At 47.7% G+C, this 24,905-nt stretch overlaps 1 protein-coding gene and 1 non-coding gene across 2 annotated transcripts in view; one reads left to right on the forward strand and one right to left on the reverse strand.

The window, feature by feature from the left end:
- The window catches only part of MAP4K1 (mitogen-activated protein kinase kinase kinase kinase 1), a 35,986-nt gene that overhangs the window by 2,354 nt on the left and 8,727 nt on the right, over positions 1-24,905 (reverse strand). Inside the window, 26 exon segments of the mRNA XM_087939301.1 lie at positions 237-320; positions 414-482; positions 1,402-1,480; positions 1,482-1,577; positions 3,061-3,164; positions 3,287-3,345; positions 4,006-4,111; positions 7,142-7,202; positions 7,320-7,396; positions 8,647-8,731; positions 9,539-9,615; positions 11,324-11,492; positions 11,917-11,959; positions 13,430-13,453; positions 13,694-13,735; positions 13,836-13,897; positions 14,801-14,859; positions 15,967-16,048; positions 16,413-16,526; positions 18,234-18,315; positions 19,003-19,065; positions 19,510-19,641; positions 20,637-20,709; positions 22,475-22,517; positions 23,548-23,595; positions 24,013-24,068. Coding sequence (XP_087795427.1) covers positions 237-320; positions 414-482; positions 1,402-1,480; positions 1,482-1,577; positions 3,061-3,164; positions 3,287-3,345; positions 4,006-4,111; positions 7,142-7,202; positions 7,320-7,396; positions 8,647-8,731; positions 9,539-9,615; positions 11,324-11,492; positions 11,917-11,959; positions 13,430-13,453; positions 13,694-13,735; positions 13,836-13,897; positions 14,801-14,859; positions 15,967-16,048; positions 16,413-16,526; positions 18,234-18,315; positions 19,003-19,065; positions 19,510-19,641; positions 20,637-20,709; positions 22,475-22,517; positions 23,548-23,595; positions 24,013-24,068 — 1,989 coding nt within the window.
- Positions 17,124-17,414, forward strand: LOC148124984 (Nuclear RNase P). Its single transcript, XR_015744885.1, has one exon.

The following is a 24,905-nucleotide window of genomic DNA, read 5'->3' on the forward strand; positions in this document are numbered from 1 at the left end:
ATACTCATGACAGACAAGCCAACACACTCGCCCAAGCACCTTCACAACAATCGGAGAATCCTAGGCAGCCTTTGGTTAGAGAAGAAGGTTAGATTAGACCTCTTTCTCCATCAAGGTCAGAGATGCTCTGGAGATGTCAACCTGTCCTTCCTCTAAGACCCGAAAGGAGCATCAGATGATGGCGAGGCAACTGGAAGAGGAGGAAGTACTGAATAGGGTGGAGAAGAGGAACTCACCGACTGACTCCACAGCTACGTCGAAGGTGAGTTTTGGTGGAGATCCAAGCAATGCTCCTCGGGGACTGACAAACTGGATGCATCCTGGGAAACAAACCAAAAATGCATTGGCCCCAGCAGGAATGGTCCCTCCTCAACAGTCCTGACCAGCCAAGGGGCCACCTGGCTTCTACTTACCATCCATCAAAACCATCACTGTCTTGTTATCCAACTGAGTCACCTGGACGAAGCCACAGCAGGAAGGTTCTGTGGACAAACAAATGCATTGTTCAGAACCACGGCTAGGTATTCGTTTAAAGACTGCTTTTGATACTTAAAGAGTTCCTTCCGGAAGACCTTCAACCTAGTGAAGAAGGTGGCCTTTTGGTCTAGACTAAGGGTCTTCAACTTGGCAAGTTTAAGACTTGTGGACTTCAACTCCCAGAATTCCTGAGCTAATATGACTGGAGGAGGAATTCTGGGAGTTGAAGTCCACAAGTCTTAAAGCTGTCAAGTTTGAAGACCCCTGGTCTAGACAAAGAAGGAATGAACTGGTGTAACCTTTCTCCTCCTTCTTCTGCCATATCCATCATCGAACGTTGGCAATCATGTTGGCGATTCTATTTTTATCAACAGCCGCACAAAAAAGTGCTGTTGAGTTTTGTCCCAACCTGTTCCTTAGATTTTGAAGCCATTATGTTTTTCTTCTGCCTGGACCTTGTTTGCCTTCAATCTTTCCTTGGAGGAGGATTAAGTGAAGTATGCCGTGTTTTTCCAGGTGTTGCATCCCATGTCCACAAAATATTCCAACTTTCTCTTTTTTCTAGTTTTGATTATTTCCCTTGGCTTATCACCTCCTCATTTCTGATTTTGTCAACCCAACTTATATGTAACAGCTGCCTATAAATCCACATTTGAAATGCTTCTCGTCTCTTCAAGACCAATTCTCTGAAAAGATGTAACACCTGACAAGCCTGATTTTCAAACTTAGGCTTACGTCGTGACTGCAGAAGACCTTTCTACTGAAGTTCCATCTTATTATTGCCCATCATAAAGAATGTGCCACAGCAGATACGAAGACTCCCCCACAAATGTCAAATGAACCCCCACATGACTTAGAATCCATCCTAGGATTTAGCGGAGGGGGGGGAAAAGAAATCGGGATATTCAAAACCAGAATACTCACCGCTTTTGTCGCTGATAAACCAGGAAGTTAAGGAATTGAGGTTAATGACTTGGAACTGCACAGCTTGTCCCGGGGGGCCCCTTGCTCACACCAATGCAGACCACCGGATATTCCTCATCGGGGTTTATCAGCATCTCGAAGATAGGCAGCGAGGGAGGCAGGGGGAAATCAAAGTACTATCCAAGGAGAAGAAGAGAAGGATTTTCTGAATGGGGTTGATGCCCTCAAAAGTGTTGTCTCTGTCATCGGGAGCACCTGTACTAATAGCCACCTATCAAGTAGACCAGACTAGGAAACCATAGTCATGCGGACTAATACAGGTAAACCTTAACAGAAGAACCTATACAGTTCTGGACAGATAGCTGTCCAATCTCTTCTTAAAATCCTCCAGGGTTGGAGCATTCACAACTTTTGAAGGCAAGTCGTTCCACTGGTTAATGGTTCTCACAGTTAGGAAATTTCTCCTTAGTTCTAGGTGGCTTCTCTCCTTGATTGGTTTCCATCCATTGCTTCTTGTCAGGTGCTTTGGAGAATTGATTGACCCTCTCCTCTCTGGGGCAGCCCCTCAAATATTGGAAGACTGCTATCGTGTCCCCCCTAGTCCTTCTCTTCCTTAAACCAGACATACCCAGTTCCTGCAACCGTTCGTCGTATGGTTTAGCCACCAGTCCCTTAATCGTCTTTGCTGCTCTTTGCACTCTTTCTAGAATCTCAACATGGGGTTTTTTTTTAGTATTATGGTCACCCAAACTGGATGTAGTATTGCAAATGTGGTCTCCCCAGTGCAAAAGAGAGCATGCTTTCAATTGTCACCCAGAAGGAATTAATCATGTCCTGAAAAATGGGAAAACCCTGGCATCCCAAAATAGTTTCAATAATACAATTCAATAACAGTGAGAGACCTTCATAGAGCATGTGTTGTGGCCCACTAGCAGCAGATTCAGACAGTGAGGAGGTTGGGGAGGAGCATGGGCCAGTCGTGGAGTCTGGGGAAGGCTCTGGCGAGGGCTCTGCGTCAGAGGCAGAGATGAGGCCGGAGCCATCTGACAGTTATCAGCTGCCTTTGGAGTCGGAGATCAGTGGGGAAGAAGAACAGCTGGAGCCTGTTCCCAGTGTGCGCATGCACAGAGCTGCCAGACGAAGGGAACAGCTGAGGAACAATGGAGTAAAGCCACAGGTGGACGGTGAATGGCCTCTCCCAAAGGGAATAAAAGAGCGAAAGTGGAGTGGTGTTTGCAGGAGACAAATTAGTTCAATTCATTAGGGTGAAGATCTTGTTCCTGGCTCCTTGCCACGTATTATCTGCTACAGAGTAGCGTCTGGAAGATAATGGCCTGGCAGCTCTCCAAGCCTGATGAAGGCCCGTAGTTGTGAAATCTCTTGAAAGATTGTTGGCCAGGACTTTGCTGGAGAAGAATTCACTTCAAACTAAATAAAAAGGGATTTTATCGGGACGAGGAGCATGCACAGGGTGGGAAAGAGGTGTTCTCCGTTGCTTGGCACCCACCTGTCAATTGCACCCGATGTGCTAAATTGCAAACGAACAACCTAGCCAACTAAGCCTATCAGACACACAACATGGCTCTCTCTGTTCCTTGGGATGCCCACTTTGACCCTGGCAAGGAGAGGCTTCCTCTGGCAGAGGACTCGGGCTCTTACCTTGACCAGCATAAATTTCTGCATGGGTTCATACCATTGGAGGAGAACAACCCCTGCCTCCAAGGCTCCACAGAGGAAGTGGCAACTGTTCTGGGTGTTCTTGGCTGCAAGAAAGCGGGAGAGAAGGTGCTGTATTGGATGCTAGGCAGGACAACGGAGGGGAGGGAGGAGAGGAGCGGTCAGCCGTGGTGGCTGTGACCGTCCCTAGGATTGGCATTCAAAGCACCTGTGCAACATTTCTGGCATCCCTTCGTGTCGGGGATCTTGGTGGTGATGATGTTTTTCCTGGAGGGAAGGAAGGAGAGGAAAGAGATGCGTTGGTTATGGAGGGATACGGGCTTGGCTTTTAGGACTGTCCTACAGAGCGTCCCGCAACTTTAAGAAGTCTGGACTTCACCAAGACTTCTCCCACCAACAGAACTAGCCACTTGTGTAAGAACAGAGGACAAACCCCGCTCCCTTCTAGCACTGTTGATGTTACCTAGCTGGGTCATGAAATGTCTGCAAGACAACCATCAAGCTCAGAGAGCACCAATGACCCTACAGTCCTCCTCCTCCTTCTCTTTCTCCTCCTTCTCCTCTCTGCAAACCCCACTCCCTTCTAGCACTGATGATATTACCTAGTTGGGTCACAAAAAGTTTGCAAGAAAACCACTAAGCTCAAGAAAGTGCCTAGGACCTCACAGTCCCCCTCCTTCTCCTCTCTGCAAACCCCACTCCCTTCTAACACTGATGATGCTACCTAGCTGGGTCACGAAAAGTCTGCAAGAAAACAACCAGAGCTCCAAGGACCCAGCCGAAAATAACCCGTTGAAGCTCCAGCCAGCCAGGTTGCTAAAGACCTCTTCCAGATAAAGAGATTTGACCATTCTCACATCTAAATGATTCCTGAAGAATTAAGGAAGCGGGTGAGAAAAAAATACACTGTTCCGGTGAAGGGTTCACCTGGGTAATAGTCGGTGTGGAGAAAGGGATACTCCCAGGCGCTGGTCTCTCTTGCTCTGCTCGTGCAGACTGAGTAAATTGTGGGAAAAGAGTTGGGGTACCTTGCCTGAACAGAAGGGAAAAGAAAACTTATTGAGATTAATTGAGTTGTACAGCAAGTCCTCGATTTACGACCGTTCATTTAGTCGTCATCATCTTTTAATGACTCCATAATCCCTTGTGGGGTGGAGTCTTGGCAACTGGATGGAACTGAGTGTTAGCTGGCTGGATGCCCTTCCTGTCACCAGGGCGGAGGTTTGTTTCAGCAGGGATATTCTCATATCCGCGTCTCCCTAGGATCGAAATCACAGCCTCCTGATTGTGAGGCGAGAGCTCCCCCTCTAGGCTATCACACCACTCTACAACCATTTAGTGACTGTTCGAAATGACAACGGCGCTGAAAAAAGCGACTTGGAAACATTCTCACACTTATTACATTGCAGTATCCCATTAGTGACACGATCTGAATTCAGAGGCTTGGCAACTTGGTATGTATCTATGACGGTTGAAGTGTCCAAGGACCACGCACGTTATCCCCATTTGCTGACATTCTGTTCTGACCCAACCAGGTTCCCAAAGAACAAACACAGACAAAGGCAGAAGCCGCCCCCTTTCAAGGTTTAATCACGAATGCTGTTCCTTTATAGATAAAAGGCTGCTTTCCAACCATTATCTCCGACAAGAAAGAGCCTTGCCAAGTTGTTTGTCAAGGCTGCCAACGACCCAGAGATAAGAACTAATTTGCAAGATTCTCCAAACACTAAGGTGTCCACCAGTTGAGCTTAAGAGCTTCTTTGCTGTCTGCAAAGAACACTTTTCCAAACCTAGTTTTATCCTCTTGAGGAAGGGGCCATTACCTGGCAGCCTTACTCCCGAGTTGCCTGTGCTGCCGTAATTGTTCTTTCCTCCAAGCAATCCTTTGTGCACGTGCGCTTGGCACAGGCTCCTCGGGAACCTCCTCGTCACTGCTGCCAGCCCCCACCATCTCTGAAGGCAGCAGTCCACTCCCTGATGGTCCTGGCCCTTCATCAGAGTCCTTACTCTCCTCAGCCATCTGCACCTGCTGCCAGCTAACCACAACATGTTCCTAGCCAGTTCCGGCAAGGAAAATTACCGGCGCATCTCATTTAACAAGCGCCTTACTTAACAACAGAAGTGCCAGTTATAATTGTGGTTGTGCGTCAAAGATTATCTGTTCTGGATATAAACAATTATTATGGCTAACTGGGTACAAATGATTAGAGATTCTGTTCAGGCCTTGGGACTTAAATTTTGCAAGAGGAATGGGTCTGTATTTGCAGAATTGCCACAAGCACCTTTAAGAGCCCTTAGTAATGCACCTCCGAGGTGGCTCTACTACAATTTCACTTTGTCTTTCAAATGCTCTTTTCGTCCCTCTCATTCTCTTGATTTTTTTTAACTTCAGGTGGCTTTTATGGTCTTTTACCGCTTTCTCAAGAGGGCTTTTTCAAAAACGGGAGGCGAAGAGAACGAAATAAAATACAAGAGGAAATTGTTTGAACAGCAGGTTGGTCTCCAGACATTAGCCAACTGATTGATTTTATTACCACTTCCTGAATTTTGCAGATAAAAACGTTGAAAGGCAAACAAAGTTAAAAAAAAACTTTTAAAAATGTAAAATATGTATATATCATCGGTTAGCAATCTACCCAATGAAAACTCTGTGCTTAAGTAATTTAAGAGGAAGTGTATCTCTTTTTACAGGAAGAAATGGGTTTTTTAAAATTTGTTTTTAGTATAGAGTACTGTTTTTCAGCCTAAGCCACTTCAACTCCCAGAATTCATGCTGGCCAGAGAATTCTGGGAGTTGGTCCAAACAGGGTAGCTCAGGAATTCTGGGAGTTGAAGTCCACACATTTTAAAGTGGACACAGTTGAGAAGCACAGATATATAGAGAAAAAAGCTCATGGGAACTCAAGCTTTTCTGGCTTTTAAAACCAAGTTTTCATGGCTTGAGGGGATTTTCCTACTTCCTCTCTCGTTTTCAACAAAAAGTTAGAGAAATATTGACTGAATTCTTTGACGCTCCAGAAGCAGGTCGGGGAAAACATCTGCCACCCTTGGCTGGGAACTGCTGGTCCTGATGGCTGGGGCTTATGGGAATTGTAGTCAGTTTGATATTTGGGTTGGGGATAGCAGCGGGGCGGCGGGTTCATTTCTTCCAGCCTTGAATTCAAAAATGCCAACGTGGGCCAAAAAATCGAGACCTGCAGGTGATATTTGCCATAAGGACCTATGCACCACCGTTCTGAGCCCTGCAGAATTTGCTCGGTATCGCTTTCTCTTCCCCACAAAATCACCTTTTTCTCTGCTGCATCACACCTGCACTTTTCTCCTCGGGGGGGGAGGGGGGGCACCAAAATCCAGCTTTCGGCTTCCTTCGCTTCCTGCCTACTTCAGAATGGCTAAGTTCAAACAGTAGATGCACCCAGATCAATTGCAATCCAGCAGCAACCTTGCTGTCAGCCAATGGCCCATATTTCATGGGCTTGCTGGACTTCGTGCAACAAAGTCTATGGTGGCTAATCTTTTTCGGCTCCCGTGCTGAAAATTGGGCGCACGCTTGCACGCACACACTCTCCTCTCTATGACAGCCCCTCAAATATTGGAACACTGCTATCATTGTCACCCCTGGTCCCTAGATTTAAAGGTAAAAGTTCTCCTTGCACATAATGTGCTAGTTGTTTCCGGCTCTAGGGGGCGGTGCTCATCTCCGTCACAAAGCCGAAGAGCCAGCTCTGTCCGGAGACGTCTCCGTGTGGCCGGCAGGACTAAATGCCTTCGAAGGTTCACGGAACGCTGTTCCCTTCCCTGTTTTTTCTACTTGCATTTTTTTATGTGCTTTTGAACTGCTAGGTTGGCAGAAGCTGGGACAAATAACGGGAGCTCCCTCCGTCACACGGTGCTAGCGATTCGAACCGCCGACCTTTCCGATCGACGAGCTCAGCGTCTTAGCCACTGAGCCGCCACGTCCCTAGATTAAATCTACCCGATTCCTGCAGCCATTCTTCCTGTGTTTTAGCCTCCGGGCCCCTAATCATCTTTGTTGCTCTTCTCTGCGCTTTTTGCAACGTACCTGAAAGTGACATGAGAACGTTCCCCATGCAATAGACCCACGTCGTTCGGCTGTGATAAAGCTTGAGAAAGGGAGAGGGATGAAAAAAGAAGAATGATGATTGTTCTTCGAAGCAAGCCAGAAACTGAATTCTCCCTCCTGTCATTCAGAACCGTTCCGGCCACCCCGTCAATCTCACCAGTTCTAGAGCGGGTTCTGCCTCCTTCCGGTTCAAGGCGAAGATTCCTTCTTCAGCCCCCAGAATTAAGTGCAGCTCTGGAAAATAGGGAGGAAATTCACGATTAAGGTGGGTCCACATGCCATCATCCAGTGGGTGTCTACTCTTAGCGGCCACATAAGTAGACGCTCTCCATGAATCTCTTGTCTCTAAACTTGGGCCATCAGGTCTTCCAAAGGTCCAGATTGGCGCCAGAGAGAGGCATATTGTCTTTCTCCATCTTCGCTGAGTCTTTGCACCACCTGAATTTTAGGTCGGTACTGGAACTCAGCAGCCCGGACAGCCCCCTTTCAAGGTGCTGGTAGCTATTTAGAGATTCGGGATAATGTCAGCGTTCCAGAAAGCCTCCACTCCAACAAATAACTCCGAGACAAACATCCTCTCAAAAGTTCTGTTTTATTTTTATTTTATTTTATTAGTAAACTGGCACATCCCGAATCTGAAAGTTCCGGGCTTCCTTGCAATAAGTAGAAACTACAAATCCACCCCCTGCACCCATCATGACATCACATGCCCCAATTACCATCCGTCCCAGCTTGAGACGTTCTCTCACCCAGGTGCAGAGATAACATGACCTTGGCTTAAAAAAAGAATGCTATTATGTCTAACCACATACACTCCCAAGAAATTCCCCCCTCCGGTTTTCCCAAGTTCAAGAATGTGGCAGTGTGGAAGTGTCCGGTGTCAATATGGCTTCCAAAGGTGACAGAACCGGTAGTAAAAATATTTGCATCCCACCTGTGGTGCCATTGTAACTTCAAACAGTCCCTGAACGAATGGTTGTAAGTCATGTATGTGCCTTTGTGCATATGTCTGTGTGTGTGTGAGAGAGAGAGATTTCAGAAGGAATGAGAAAAATTGTGGATTTCATTGTCGAATTTTCACCTGAGGAACGTGGAAAAAGGGGGTCATAAGTCACTTTTCAGTGCCCATTGTAACTTGGAAACGTCACTAAACAAACTGTTGTAAGTCAGGGACCACCTGTAGTCAGTCACACACACACGCACACACGCACACACACACACACACACACACACACACAAACGATGTTCAGAAGAACTAGTCCTAGATTGAGGGAGCCATCCTGGAGCTCCGTTGCAAACCGGGCAATTATTTCTAGATCATTTTTTTAGATCTAGTCACCCTGCAAGAGCAGATTAGTAGAGTCTTTTAGGCCAGGGGAGCAACGGGCAAGAGGACCTCACCTGGACGAGATGCTGCTCACCTGGGGACCGATGTATTCCCGCCCCACCCGCCAGCCCCTCCCCCAGCTCTGCTCCAGGCCTACCATTGGTGTGCGGATGGGTCCAGGCGGTGGCCGAGGTGAGGCGCAAGGGACACTCGTTGAAGACTTTCTTGAAGAGGGCCCTGTCCTGTGGAGGAGAAACAGGCAAGAGCTCACCTGGGAGGAACAGGTGTGCCTCCTGGCCCTCAGGGGATTCCCACCTCCTGGTGGTAACTGTTCCCCTTTTAATTTCACACGCCCCCAGTGATTCCCAAACTGGTTTAAAGTATTTTGGAGGGGAAGAGGAGGAGATGGTGGAGAAGATGGGGAAGGAGAAGGAAAGGGGGAAAGGGGGAAAAGGAAAGTGAAGGAGAAAGGGGAGGAGAGGAGGAGAGGAGAAAGAGAAAAGGGAGAAGGCGGAGAAGGAGAAGGAAAGGGGGGAGGGAAAGGAGACAAGGAGGAAGAGAGGGAGAAAAAATGGAGGCGATGGAGAAGGAAAGGGGGAAGGAAAGTGAAGGAGAAAGGAGGGGAGGAGGAGGAGAGAAAGATGGAGAAGGAAAGGGGAAAGGGACAGAGGGAAAGGAGGAGAGAAGGAAAAAATGGAGAAGGCTATAGAGGAGAAGGAAAGGGGAAGAGAAGAAGGAGGAAGAAAATGGAGAAGGCAGTGGAGGAGAAAGGGAAAGGAGGAGGAGAGAAGGAGAAAACGGAGAAGGTGATGGAGAAGGAGAAGAAAAAGGGGGAAAGGGAAAGAGAAGGAGAAAGAGAGGAAGAGTGGAAAAGGAGGAGGAGAAGAAAGATTCCTTGCTCTGCTGCATTTTGGTCCTCAAAAAAATCCAAGTTATTCTCTCTTCCTATCAGTCTCAATTAAAAAAAAAAAACACAGTTTAATTTGAGCAATAATGGAATGATTTGGACCAGAGCCGACTGGCCCAACGTGGAGGCTGAACACGCTTACCAGTTTCAGTCTCCTCTCCATCTTAGGAGGAAGGCTGGGTGGCATCTCATCTAAGGGATCCGAACGCAGTTCTGGAACTGCAGGAGAGTAAGATAACAGTCAGTACCTCACCCCACCAAATCTTGCTCCAAGGATTATCAACGCCCCCAGATCTCAACTCTTAGTCAACAAAACTAAGCCCTTATTATTTTATTCTGGACTCTCCAGACTCAAGTTGGGTCCTATGGATTCCTCATCTTCATTTAATGACCCCATAATCCCCTGCGGGATGGAGTCTTGGGCAACTGAATGGAGCTGATTGTTTACTGGCCGGATGCCCTTCCTGTCACCAGGGCGGAGTTTTGTTTCAGCAGAGAGTGCCCAGAGAGAAAAAAACATCTACCTCTCCCTAGGATCGAACTCACAGCCTCCTGATTGTGAGGCGCGACTTCCACCTCTAGGCCACCAGCACCGCTCCTAAATCATCTAATATGAATGTAACCCCTAAAAAGCTTGTTCCGGGAATGAAAGGGGTCCCTGCTTCGACCTATTTTTTTTCCTCTGCACTCAGTCCTCGACTTATGACCACAATTGAGCCAGGCATTTCTGTTCTTAAAGTGAGGCATTTCTTCAGGGAGTTTTACGACCTTTCTTGCCTATCATTGTTAAGTGAATCCCTGCAGGTGATAAATAACTAACTCAGTTGTTAAGTGAATGCCGCTTCCTTGTTCACTCCGGTTTGTCAGAGGGTTGCAGAAGGGGGGTTACATGACCCTGGGACACCCCCCCCCCATGAAGTGTGGGAGCATCTCCTCCCATCGTTTTATTCCCACTTTCTGGGAGAAAGTCGTACCCAGAGGTGGTATTTAGCCGGTTTGGACCAGTTCTGGAGAACCGGTAGCGGAAATTTTGAGTAATTCAGAGAACCAGCAAATACTGCCTCTGACTGGCTCCGCCCCCATCTATTCTCCGCCTCCCGGGTCCCAGCTGATTGGCTTGGTCTTCTTTTGTTGCCCTTCATAGGAGAACGGAGCTGGAAAGCAGGTTAGTGAAGTGGGGAGGGAATGGGAATTTTGCAGTAACCTTCCCCCAGAAGTGGGGAAGGAATGGAGATTTTACGCTATCCTTCCCTTGCCAGGCCCACCAAGCCACACCCACCAAGCCACGCCCACAGAACTGGTAGTAAAAAAAAATTGACCAATACTTGAATACAGCTCTGCTGTCCAGAATCCACACTGTATATCAGACATAAATACAATTGAGCGAGTCCAGAAGTATTTTACCAGAAAGTTAGCAACAGAATACCCTACACCCCCAGACTTGAGATTCTAGGCTTAGACAACCTTGAACTATGCCGGCTAAGATTAAACTTAAGCATAGTACATAAAATCATACGTTACAACGTCTTACCAGTTTATGAATATTTCAGCTTCAACCACAGCAACACAAGAGCACACAACAGATACAAACTTCATGTAAACCACTCCCAACTCGATTGCAGGAAGTACAATTTCAACAACAGAGTGGTCAATGTCCTGAACTCATTACCTGATTCTGTTGTCACCTGCTCAAACTCCCACTCCTTTACCCTCCAACTAACCTCTATTGACCTCACCCCATTCCTAAGAGGTCTGCAAGGGGCGTCCATAAGCGCACCATAGTGCCTACCGTCCCTGTCCTATTGTCCCCAATTATCAGTTCCTATTTCTTATAGTTAAACTTAATGTTTATTCTTATTTCTATTATATTATAAGCATCTGACAAAACAAATCGATAAAATAAATAAAAAATGTTGACTGGCCGTACCTGACTTGGCTGTGAGGTGGGACGCCTCGGCTCTCTGAGAACTACTTTGTGGCGAGGGCCAACTCAGGATGGGACCACTGGAACAGCGTCCCCGGACTAGGGATTTGGCAGGAAAGTGGTTGCGGGATCGAGACCCTGCCGTTTTGTCCGCGGGGAGACAAACTCTCGGCTGTTAAAAGAGAGAATTTCAGTGGGAATCAAATTCATTTGTCGGCGGGAAAACCAAACTTGTATTATTATATTATTATGTTATATATATTATATTATATTATATTATATTATATTATATTATATTATATTATATTATATTATATTATATTATGTTATATTATATTATATTATATTATATTATATTATATTATATTATATTATATTATATTATATTATTATTATAAAATGGCAGCCGAGGGGAGAAGGGGGCACCCATGGATTAAATCTGCACACACACCCCCATGGAAGAACGCGGGTAGGAGCAAGGGAGCCCTGGGCCACGGCTGCCCACTGGAGGAATGGGACTCACCTTGGTGTATCTCCACCTGCAAGGGCAGAGGAAGGGGAGTTGCAAACTTACTTTGCTCCCACAGAGGGTTTACCTTGGGAGGTAGAGGGGGTGGAAGATCGACAGGCTGAGCATCCCTGGAAGAAAAGATAAGTGACTAGGTTCAAAAACAGAGAGATTGAGGTGGGGGGCTTTTGCTGCCTGTTTTCTCCCCCCCCCCCCCCCACCCACATCTCCGATGAATTGTTCTAGCAAAACGTTACTAATAGAGGAGAACAGCCGCTTGGGGTTGAACTGGTGCTCCCTGACCTTGGTTGCAGATATTTCATGGCGTTACTACAGAGATGGTATTCAGCCGGTTCTAGAGAACCAGTAGTGGAAATTTGGAGTAGTTCGGAGAACTGGCACATCCCACCTCTGAATGGCCCCGCCAACCCCATCTATTCTCTGCCTCCCGTTGAGTCCCAGTTCTGACCCAAACCCTTTTCCAATAAAACAAACCACAAACCAAAGGGAACAGAAAACTTTGAATGATTCTTATGAATCCCCGGTTAAAAGGCTGCTGCAAACTAATTAGCTTTGATAGGCACGAGCTTCGCCAAAACTGTGCGAGGCTGCCAAGAATCACAGATAAGACATATTTCACAACACAAGAGTCTTCAAATACCAACTTAGGATACTGCAAGGTCCACGAGGCTGAGTTTCAAAACGTCTTTGCTTCCTGCAAAGAATGCCCGATTCACAGCTGGCTTTTATCTTCTTGAAGGAGGGGCCATTACCTTGCATCCTGTGCAGATCCTGCTAGGGTGTATCCCTAACACATCCTTACTCTTGAGTCACCCATGCTGTTGCAGCTGCTCTTTCCTGCGAGCAATCCCACATGCATGCGCGCTTGGCACAGGCTCCTCAGGAACCTCGTCATCACTGCTGCCAGCCCTCACAATCTCTTAAGGCAGCAGTCCACTCCCTAATGGTCCTGGCCCCTCACCTGAGTCCTCGCTCTCCTCAACTGTCCGCACCTGCTGCCGGCTAACCGCAACAGTCCCAGCTGATCGGCTGGGTCTTATTTGGTTGCCCTGCAGAGGAGAACGGAGCTGGAAAGCAGGTTAGTGGGGTGGGGAGGGAATGGAAATTTTACAGTATCCTTCCCCTGCCACGCCCACCAAGCCACACTCACAGAACTGTAGTAAAATTTTTTGAATCCCATCACTGCCCTACTAGGTAACGTTATCAATACTAGAAGGGTGTGGAGGTTGCTCTCTGTTTTTAAACCTCACTCCCTTCTAGCACCGATGATGTTACCTAGCTGGGTGATGAAACGTCTGCAAAGAAACAACTAACCTCAAAGAGCACCAAGGGCCCCATTATAGCAAGACACCATAATTGAAAAGTCACCAAGGGCCACTCCTGGGGAGGCAAGCCCCCTTCAGACAGGAAGGAAAACATTTATTTTCCAGGACTGTTATTTCCAAATATCAAGCAGGAATCGAGTAGCCTTAGGGACTAGCTCCTTGCTGGATCCTGAGATCCGTCTCTTCTCAATTTTTGGCTAAACGACTGTGTGTTCTATCATTTGATATTTTAAAAATTCTAGGAGAAAAGGTTACCTGATTAGGTCTGGTCTGCTGGGGCTGGAAGGAAGAGGAAGAAAGAAGGGTCAGAGAAGGGAAATTTAGGAGAGAAAGAATGACCAAGTGGGCTTATGCTCATGTAGTTTAGTGGCTACTTCATTGTTTTATTAGTCCTTTGTTTTGCCATGGTCAAAACCTACTGTTTTGTTTCTCAGCTTTGGCCATTTTAAAACAAGTGGACTTCAACTCCCAGAATTCCCCAGCCAGCTTTAAACTATAAGCGGTTAAGACAGAACTTACATATCCACATCATCGTAGTCGTCCGAATCGGTTACACTCTTCCTGCAAAAGTCAGGAAAACAAAGCTAAAATAAACTTGTATTTCACCTCTAGGCAGCAGCTACGGGAGCTGGTTCCCAAGGCCTCCTCCGGACTCCCTTACCCGCTGCTGAATTCACCACCAAGTTTGTCCATCGTACTGTAGCCTGGATCTAGCATGATCTCCTGTAGAAGAAGAGACATTTGCAAGTCCATCGGCCTAAAGGAAGGGATGAGTCTCTGGAAGAATTGGGAGACAAATTCCTTAACAGCCAGCCAGCGCTTGAGGGTGATGGCAGGGAATTGGATGCTACCGGTTCGCACCGGTTCGAGCGAACCGGGTGTTAATGTTACATCTGGTTCGCCAAACTGGTAGTTGAAATGACTGGCTGGCCCTGCCCACCATGCTTTGCCCCTCCCACCCAACTCCACCCCTCCCAGGAGTCTCCACATGGCCCATTTGGGATCCCAGGTAAGCTCAGGGCCCACATGGAGGCTCAGGGAGGGTGAAAATTGGGCCCGTTTCCAACCTCCAGAGAGTCTTGCAAAAACGCCCCCCCACCGGCCATGGTGCAGGAGGCTGACTAGGCCACACCCCAACATGGGCACGTCCACCCAGCAACCCGTTTGCTAAATTTTTTGAAGCCCATCCCTGGATGATGAGCGGTGATTATCCAGCTCATCTGGAGACCCCAAGTTGGCAAAGGTTGCCCTAGAGTCTGGGAATGCTCCCTAGATCAGTATTTCTGAACGTTTGGTGACTTTAGGATGGGTGGACTTCAACTCCCAGAATTCCCTAGCCGGACCATGTTCGCGGGAGGAATTCTGAAGTCCATAAGTTCTTAAAAGTTATACGAGGGCTTGGGAATTCTGGGAATGGAAGTCCGCCCATCTTAAAGTCAAGGTTGAGGAACACTGAGCTAGAGAAAGAGTGGAAGAAGGAGAAGAGCCAGCTGTGAAATCTTCGGTCTGTTGAGTTTGTTGGTGCCAAGAGTGGCGGGCTAAGGGTAGGACCCAGGCCTTGAAGACGACCAAGAGAAGAGGGAACCTTTCTCCAGGGCTAGAGCAGAAGAGCCAACGAAGAGTTACCATAGAGCTTGAAGATCCCAGAGTTTGTCTTCTTCGTAAGGTAGGGCTGAAATTATGTTCTGCAACGAGACGGGAAACGGGATTTAGAGCAGTGAGGAGGGAGGTGGAGGCTGCAGAGACCAAGCAGCTAACGTTATTTTTTCCCCTAGGGCATGTGAATCTACTTAGATGAGGTAGACAGGTGTACCTTTGAAGGCACATAATGGTAACATAGGTAGTATTAGTGGGAAAGAATAATAACTTGCTATTCCGCTCCCGTAAGAATTGCTTCGCTCCTATAATTGCTTCTGCCGTTTGCTCCTACCAATGATCTAATTCCGTGATGGCGAACCTTTTTCTTGTAGTGTGCCAAAAGTGCGTGCCTGCACCCACAATGCAATGTGCCCCGCTTCCCCCGCGCATATGCGTGCAACACCCCTGCCCCACCCCCTTACCTGGACTGTGCATGCGCACGCTTCCCAGGCTGATTTTTGGCCTGTTTGAGGCCGTTTTCTAGAAAGACCGGAAGTGCCTGTTTTCAGCCTCTGGAGCCCGGGGAGGCCATTTTCACCTGCCGGGGGGCTCGAGGGAAACCTCTGCAGCCTTTGGAGGCGAAAAAAACGGGCCCATTTTTAGGCACTTCCGGTATTTCCGGAAGTCCCGTTTTTCAGCCACCCGAAGCTGCAGAGGCTTCCCTCGAGCCCCCGGGAGGGTGAGAACAGCCTCAAACGGGCCGAAAATCAGCTGGGAGGCACAGGCATGCGCAGTTGCAGGTAAGTTTGGTTGGGGCTCGTTGTTTTGGTTTTTTATAACTCAGTACCCAGAACGGAATATGCTGTAGCTTGGCGGGGTTACACCTGTATTGCTAAGCACCCGGCCCCTCCTGTTCCTTTCTGCACAGCCCATGCAGGGCTACATGGAAGGCAGGGGCCCAAAATTGGATACTAAACTGATGTCTCCGAAGCTATAAAAGGATGCCATACCTTCCCCCCAAGGTGTTGGCCTTCCTTATATGTCTCTTTTTGCGTGTGTTTGGAACCGTTTACCCAGCTTTTTAACTTGGTTCCAATTAAACGCTGATTCTTTCTCGAGCCTCCACTGAAGTTCTTCTTTTTGGCTCATTTTGTTGACTTAAGTGTTATCGCCGAATCTTCCATTTTGAATGAGTGAGAGTGGACCAACCCTACCTTGGGCCCCAGCGTATCCTGGAGAAGTCACGCCCTGCCGCTGGCTGGAGCGAATCCTTCGCGGCACCGGAGGGGGAGGCAACTGAGGAAGAGAATGTAAGAGGCATGTTGGAGGTGTGTGTGATGGCCAGCCCAAAATGGAAGGCTTTTGTGGCCGTGTGCTTCCTAGAGACGCCCTTATTTTGCCACCGCCCCACCCACCCCCAAAAAAAACACTCTTGAGGTTGACTTGAGCAGAGGTCTCCAAACTTGGCAACTTTAAGACTTTGTGGACTTCAACTCCCAGAATTCCTGAGTTAACATGACCGGAGGAGGAATTCTGGGAGTTGAAGTCCCCCAAAAGTCTTCAAGCTGCCAAGTTTGAAGACCCCCCCTGGACTGTGGATGACTCCTAAGATGAAGACCCCTTCTCTCCCACTTTTCCAGCCTCATCTCTTTGCTCTCACCTCTTGTTCCTCTTCTTCGGCCTCACCTCTGGGGAGCTGGTCAGGGTTGTGTACTTTCTCCAAGAGGTCAAGGGTCAGCCTCTGCGTGAGCCCTGCCTGGGCTACAAACTGGTGCTGGGAAAAGAAAAGTGAAGACGGTTGGTTGGAAAAGTGAAGACTCTGACTGGATGGCGGGGAAGGGAAGGATTGATCATCCTGGCAGAGAGCTGGTCCTCTGCATCCTTTTTTAGAAGGTCGTTGAGGCCACTTGGAGGTTTGTCTGTTTTTCTCAGGGTCACCTGAGTGGTGCAAATTGGATGTGGAGCCTTCTTGGAACTGCGGAAAGGACCATGCTGTAGTCTGGAGAGAGGGGGTGCCGTATCCCTCCCCCCCCTGCTCAAAATTGAACAGCCCCCTCTCAATAAAAGGGGGAGGGAATATGACATCATCCAGTCTACAACACGGTCCCTTCAGTCCTTCTTGGATGAGAAGCAAAAGGTCTTCAACGACCCTGAAAAAAAGGGACTTAGGACCGTCTCTCACATGACCGTTGTAGAATCCCATGGTCACGTGATTAACATTCGCAGGCTTGGCAAGGGGTTCGTATTTAGGAGGGTTGTGGATTTTTGTGACCTTCGGACCAGCAGAGTCCAAGGGGGAAACCAGATATGTTTAAACAGACATAATGAATTCAACATCCAGTTGAATTTGTGCTCTGAATGATCGAAGAATGGGAGGAAGCTCTCCATAGAGGCCACATGCTGGGTGTCCATCACCCTTTGTCCTGCCTCTGGGAAGGTCGAAGAGACGGGCCAAGTTTGCCACCCTAGCAGGGTGCCACCTCCCAGAAGGTAGGAGAGACCCCAGCAATTCTCCCCTGGACAGCCTGGCCTTGAGGGGGCTTTGCTCCAGAGGTGATATTCGGACCAGTTCCGGAGAATCCGTAGCGTAAATTTTGAGTAGTTTGGAGAACCGGCAAATCCCACCCCTGACTGGCCCCACCCCATCTATGCTCCGCCTCCCATTGAGTCCCAGCTGATTGGCTGGATCTCCTTTGGTTGTCCTGCACAGGAGAACGGAGTTGGAAAGCAGGTTAGTGAGGTGAGGAGGGAAGGGGGATTTTGCAGTGTCCTTCCCCTGCCACGCCCAAGAAGCCGCATCCACCAAGCCACGTCCATAGGACCGGTAGTAAAAAAATTGGAATCCCACCACTGGAAGGAAGAGAGGAAAGAAAGGGGATGGAAGAGAGGAAGGAAAGTGAAAGGAAGAGAGGAAGGAAAGTGAAAGGAAGAGAGGAAGGAAAGGGGAAGGAAGAGAGAAAGGAAAAGGATGGAAGAGAGGAAGGAAGGAGGAAGGAAGAGAGCAAAGAAAGGGGAAGGAAGAGAGGGAGGAAAGTGAAAGGAAGAGAGGAAGGAAGGAGGAAGGAAGAGAGGAAATAAAGGGAAGGAAGCAGAGGTGGTATTTAGCCGGTTCTGACTAGTTCTGGAGAACCAGTACCAGAAATTTTGAGTAGTTTGGAGAGCCAGCAAATCCCACCTCTGACTGGCCCCGCCAACCCCATCGATTCTCCGCCTCTCATTGAGTCCCAGCTGATCGGCTGGGTCTCCTTTGGTTGCCCTGCAGAGGAGAACGGAGCTGGAAAGCAGGTTAGTGGGGTGGGGTGGGGAGGGAAGGGGGATTTTGCAGTAACCTTCCCCTGCCATGCCCACCAAGCCACGCCCACCAAGCCACGCCCACAGAGACGGTAGTAAAAAACAATTGAATCCCACCAGCGCTTTGCTGCCAGCTCTGCAGAGCACACGTCCTGCGTAGAGGTGGAGAGAGAGAGGAGGGCTTACTCACCGTGAGCATCTTGGAGGCACTGGGCCGTTTCTTGGGGCTTTTAGTTAGCGTCACCTTGACAAAGTTGTGGAAGGCGGGGGACCTGTGGAGACAGCCGCAGCACCCGTGAGGGAAAATGTTTGGGGCTGTAACGTAGCCGATGCTTAACAGCTGCCTTGTTTTGCAGTGGAAATTCTAGCCCTGGTTGTGATCATTAAGTTGAGGGTTACCTGTATTCCAAACTTCCGGCGTTCTGCCCCAAAGGATAACACTAAGATTAACATCGGACCAACAATCAAGAAGTAAATAGCACCTCAAGCAAGGAGCTGCCAACCAAGGAAAACAGTAAACCAAAGAACCTCCAAAACCACTTCCACCAACGTTGACTGGGCAAATCACTAGAATATAAAGTGAGAGCAAAACCCCTTCCTTACTAGCCCTGATGATGTTCCCTAGTTGGGTCATGAAACGTGTGCAAGAAAACCCCCAAGCTCAGAGAGCACCAAGGATCCTCTAATCCTCCTCCTCCTCCTCCTCCTCCTCCTCCTCCTCCTCTTTTTCCTCTTCCTCCTCCTCCTCCTCCTCCTCCTCCCTGCAAACCCCACTCCCTTCTAGACTGATGATGTTCCCTAGTTGGGTCATGAAACGTCTGCAAGAAAACCCCCAAGCTCAGGATTGAACTGTGAGCACCAAGGACCGCACAGTTCAACCCTGAGCTACAAATATTCTCCTTTAACAAGACTAAGTAAGGGTCTGTCGCCACTCCGAAGGACCCCTTGACAGTACTCACCAGCGGGCTTTCTCCTTCAGCTTTGGAGGCTGGTAGCCACTCTTGGTCATCAACACCAGCACCCTGCCGGATGGTACAAGGAGACGAGCCTCCGATTAGCCGGGGAGCAGCCTCTTCCTTAAATCTTTTCACCGAAATGATTTTTTTCAACCCCCACTCAGGGATCAGAGAAGGGAAACAGGACCCGCCGGACAGGGGTGGGATTCTACCGGTTCAGACTGGTTTGGGCAAACTGGTAGCTCCGAAGATCAACTGTGAGCCAATCAGTTCGCTCCGACGATCAGCTGTTGGGCCCACCTGCCCGCCCCGGTTCTAATCTGTGCCTTATTTCCGGCTTTTCCAGCTCAGCTGATTAGTGTGGCACAGATTGTCGCGTATCAGCTGTTGTACGCATAGGGCTTGCAGCTGAAGGTGAGTTGCAAATGCTGCCTGCACGCGCTTTGCGCATGCTCACCGAACCGACGGTTATACCAGTTGAATCCCACCCCTGCTGCTGGGTCACCTTACCGCAAAGGATGCATATCAAACATGGGGGGCTGCAGCTCAGCCATCTCAATGGCCGTGATGCCCACCGACCACACGTCACACAGCTCGTTGTAGCCCCCTTTCAGTTCCACCGCCGCCACTTCTGGGGCCATCCTGGAACAGAGGGTGAGGGGCTTTATGCAGGGGTGAGCTTCAAAATTTTTTAGTAAGGGGCTCTCTTTCCTAATGACTGGCTGGGTGGGTATGGCTGGGTGGGCATGTCACCAGGTAGGCATGTGACCAAGGTGTGCATGACTAGGTGATCATGTGACTGGGTGGATGTGGCCAACTTGACGTCGCTTCTTTGCCCTAATTACCTAAAACAAGATATATACCAAAAAGTTGTTTATTATTTTGTGCATTTAATAATACTTAAATAAAAGACTGGGTGAAGCCAAGCTTAATAGCAGTGACTGTGAGAAGGATCTTGGAGTCTCGGTGGAATTTCTGGTGAGTTGCGTGATTCTTATTATTTGGGAATTAATCCCTTCAGAGGCTAGAGGCTAGGTTATCTGATTTTTCTCAATGGCTCTCCCTTGCAAGCGCTGAGTGGATTGTTTATCTAGCTTGCCACACTTTTACTAGGTGTGAAATGCTCTTGGCTGAATGCCCAGAAGTTCAATTAAGCCTATTAAGAGCTTTCCCTTGCTGCTTGTCTTTCTGAAGTTATTGGGAGCACGCCGAGCCCTGCCGAGTCTTAGCTAGGGGCTCTCCCAAGCCCCTGCGAGCCCCCAGCAGTCCCCTCTGGTTTTATGTGACACTCAGGCTCACCATTCCTTCAAGATCCCCTTGGGTCCCATTAGGAGCACCCCGAGGTCTTTTCCAACCAGCTAACCAGGTTTGTCATGGCAGAAGCCTACAAACCAGGATTTCTCCCTTGTTTCCTGGCTCACCGATGCCCATTTCAGAAGGGACAACGCTGTTGGATGTGTTTGTTCCCGAAAAAAGGTGTATGGGAAAATGCACATAACTGGGGGCCTCGGTTAGCGTTATATATGCTGGAACAGATTCTGAAACCAGGTTGGGTGGGGAGCCCTTCCGATCTGCCGCCCAGATTCTCCTTGGCATCTCGTGGCTCAGATACCCATTGGGCCAACAGTTGGCTTTACCAGTAAGGAGTTCCAATGAAGGACATCCGGCGGGCAAAGGTGGCACTCAGTTGAGCGGAGATTCCAAAATCCGCTGCCAGAAAGAAAGAAAGAAAAAAAGAAAGAAAGAAAGAAAGAAAGAAAGAAAGAAAGAAAGAAAGAAAGAAAGAAAGAAAGAAGAGAAAAACAGAGAAGTTGAAAAAGTCTCTTGTGGTAGATCCGCATCGTGCTCGGCTTTGGGAAAATAAAAACGTTGTGGACTTCAAGGAAATCCATCCAACAAAATCCCAAATCTTACCAGGAAAAGGTGCTACCAGATTCCTGAAATTTTTGCTTTCATAACGTGGCTCTCCCTCGGGGGAGGCTCCACAATGAAATTCCCAATTCTTCTAACTTGTCCAGGGAGATTCTCCGTCATCCAGGTCGTGGTTTTTCCTGAAGATTCTTTTTCCAAGAGGCAAAACTGGAGTTTCTGCTTTTTCTTTGAAGAGGTTTCGCTTCTCATGTGAGAAGCTTCTTCCGCTCTGAGTGAAGAATTCCATTCCCTACCATTCACTCAGAGCAGAAGAAGCTTCTCGGATGAGAAGCGAAACCTCTTCAAAGGAAAAGCAGAAACTCCAGTTTTGCCCCTTGGAAAAAAGCACCTTTGGGACAACTCTTCTAACCCTTCCGGAATTTCTCTCTCACACAAACATGCAAACACACGCATGACTTTCAACCATTTGTTCAGGGACCGTTTGAAATTCCAACGGCACAGAAGAAAGGGACTTATGACCGTTTTCCCCCTTATGACTGTTGCCGCATTCTCCATTCACGGGCTCAAAATTCGAATGCTTGACATCTGCTTCATATTTTATGACGGTTGTAGCATCCTGGGGGTGCGCAATTCCCCTTTTGCGACCTTCTGACCAGCAAAGTAAGGGGGAAATCAGATTCACACAACAACTGTGTTACTAAGTTAACAACGGCAAAAATTCACTTAACTCAGCGTGGGCAGAAAGGCCGCAGAAGTGGGACAGACTTCACTGAAGAACTGTCTTGCTTAGTAAGGGAAATTTCGGGCTGAAGTGTGGTCATAAGTCGAGGACTGCCTGTACACGCCCAAAAATAATAGTTAAGATGTTCGCACAACTCATCAAATATTTCTATGGTCTTTTTAGAGTTGCCAACAGAAAGGGAGGGGGGAGCAGTGCGACAGCTTGGAAATAGAAAGTGCATTCCATACATAGCTTTTCAAAGATAGTAACTAGGTGACTGAAGTTTCTGCCGTGCAAAATTCTAATTGGAGAACATGATTGATGACTCTGGGCTATGGATGTGTCCCATTGGAGAATATGAATTAGGATACACCCAGAGGGTGGGGAGAAAACCAGGGTCAAGGGTGACAAGGAATTATGTGTCTCAGAGTCGGCTACACCCAGGCAGTGCTGGACATGTTAACTCCCAATAAATCCTTTGAAGTTTTGGAAGTTTGGCTCAAGACTCATGATTTAAATGGGGGGTAACTGCCGGAATCCTGACAGCTAGCCAACTATGAGGCACATCATTCATTGTCACCCTTAACCCTGGTTTTCCCTCCATCTCCGGGTGTATCCTAATTCACATTCTCCAATGGGACACATCCATCGCCAAGAATCATCAATCATGCTCTCCAGTTAGAATTTTGCACGTGGCAGAAACTTGTCACCTAGTTGCTATCTTTGAAAACATAACGCTACTAAATCAGAATTTTTAACTGCTTCCCACAGAGCCAAGCCCTACTGGGTAGGATTTAGGGGGTACATGGTGCCCACAGACCCTTCAGATAGTGTGGCTAAGGGTGACTAGCTCAAGAAACAATGTCCAGAGAATGAACTTACCCAGTTTTACTTCCCCGTGGTCGTTGAGAAGAATGTTAGCTCCCTGAAAGGTGAAGAAGAGAAAAAGGAAGTGAGATTTACTCAGAGTGAAATTGACTGACGTCCAGACAGTAACAGCTTCTCTCGCCCAACTAGACAATATGTTCTGACCAAGGCTTATTGAGACACTAACAAACACACATTAGTCCCCAAACCCTTTTGTCTTTATTTCAACGGCTGTGAATTTTAGTCATTCACCGCCTGTAATGAGTCTCAAACAGTTTGTAAATAGTCCCATGGAAGTCTGCCGGGATAAGTCTGATAAGCACACACCTTTATCTTCCTTGAAATGCTGCCAACGATTACATTTCCAATTAGTTGTGCAAGGCCAACCAGAGCACAAATTCAACACGGAGCTTCAAGGTTTAATCCGAACAGAGCAAACAACGTTGCTTCCTGCAAAGGTTCCTGTCCCTTTGCTCCTTCTTTATGTCTTATGGGAGGGCCAATCACCTCCAAGCCTCACTCCCATTGCTCCTTTTGTCTTAACTATTCTTGCCATCTAGCAGCTCTGCGCATGCACACACTGGGAACAAGCTCCCTCTGTTCTTCTGCCTCGCTGTTGTCAGATTCTGGAGGCTCCGGAGTTAGCACAAAACTCCCAGATGGCCCTGGCCCCATCTCTGTATCGGATGCAGATTCCTTGTCCAAGTCCTCCCCAGACTGGCCCATGTTTCTCCTCACTGTCCAACTCTGCTGCTGTCTCCACAGGCTGTCAGTGGACCACAACACAATATTCCCAATTCCCAGACTCCGGGGTCCTTTTCTATTTAGAGTTCCAATGTTTACAAACTGCTCTTTCAACTTTTCTACCTCATTTTGTGACTGCGAGCTGACAAAATATACGATAGCTGCCAACTTTGTTGGAATTCAGGAGGGCTTGGGCCTAGACCGCTTATGAGAATGTAAAGACTCCAGGCTGATGCCTCTCTTGACTCCACCAGCCCTTCTCCTCCACTGTCCTGAATTAATTTTCTCAAGAAAACTGGAGATGGGCGATAACATAAGAGAAGGATAAGTTTCATAATTCTTACCTTTATATCTCGATGAATCTTGCCTTGTTTGTGAAGATAAGACAAACCCTGGAAGGATGGGAAAAAACCCACACATCCAATTATCTTTAAGTCATGCTTAATATAACAATATTTAATATAAGGATAGTCTTTGACTTATGACTACAACTGGGACCAGAATTTTGGTTGCTAAACAAAGTGGTTGTTAAGTTAGACATGCCCTATTTTATGACCTCTTTTGCCACGGTTGTTAAGCAAATTGCTGCAGTTGTCAAGCAAATCAGATGGTCCTTAAGCGAAACTGAATTTCTATTATTTAGTTATTTAATCTAGTTCACTTCATCTAGTTCACTAAAAGCTGGGAGATTTATAAAGAAGCTGCTGATTTGCATGTGGGGTATTCCAGGTTCAAGCCAAACCTAGCACACTTCCACCCCCAGGGAAAATAGCCTGGGGAAAAAGGGGTGTCCATAGATGTCTACTCACTTGTAAGGTTTCCCGGCAGATATAGGCAATCTGCAGCTCTGACAAGGGGCCCGTGACTGCAAAGGAACAAGGAGACAGTGAATATCACTTTTCAGCCTGCATGAAATTTCATCACACTCCGCCAGTGCCGCTTCTGATATCTCGAACGATCTGGAAGGATTTAAGATTAAGTTGCCGGATTTAAGATTAAGTTTCTTCTTTCCTTCTTCTCCCTGTCTCTCCTTTCTTTCCTTCCCCTTCTTTCTTTCCTTCCTTCCTTCTTCTCCCTGTCTCTCCTTTCTTCCCTTCCCCTTCTTTCTTTCCTTCCTTCCTTTTTCTCCCTGTCTCTCCTTTCTTCCCTTCCCTTTCTTTCTTTCCTTCCTTCCTTCCTTTTTTCCATCTCTCCTTTCTTCCCTTTCTTTTCTTCCTTCCTTCCTTCTTCTTCTTCTCTCCTCTCTTCCTTTCCCTTCCCTTTCCTTCCTTCCTTCTCCGTCTCTCCTTTCTTCCCTCTTTTCTTCTTTCCTTCCTTCTTCTCCCTCTCTTTCATCCCTCCCTCCACCTCCTCTTCCTCCCTCCCTCGCTTCCTACCTCCTCCTCCCCTTCTGAAGTGTACTTGCCCTCTTCTTACCTCTTTTCTTCCTTCCTTTCAGGGTATTAAGAACAAGGACGACTAGATTTAAGAACAGTTTTTATCCAAGTGCAGTTTTGAGTTTGAATGCAGGGTCATAAGATTTTTGTGGAATTTAATGGCTGAGAGTAATGGGGTATTTACATTTTTAAACTGTATAGAGATTATTGTATGGTCTGTTGTGTTTAGTTTTATTTTTCTTTCAATGGTGTTGTCCAGTTTTACTTGTGGAAGAGCACCTCATTTCGTTGCACCCGCTTGCAAGTGTAATGACAAATAAAATTCT

This window comes from Pseudonaja textilis, chromosome 10, assembly GCF_049901715.1.
Source record: "Pseudonaja textilis isolate UNSWEBS1 chromosome 10, rPseTex1.2, whole genome shotgun sequence".
Taxonomy (NCBI): domain Eukaryota; kingdom Metazoa; phylum Chordata; class Lepidosauria; order Squamata; family Elapidae; genus Pseudonaja; species Pseudonaja textilis.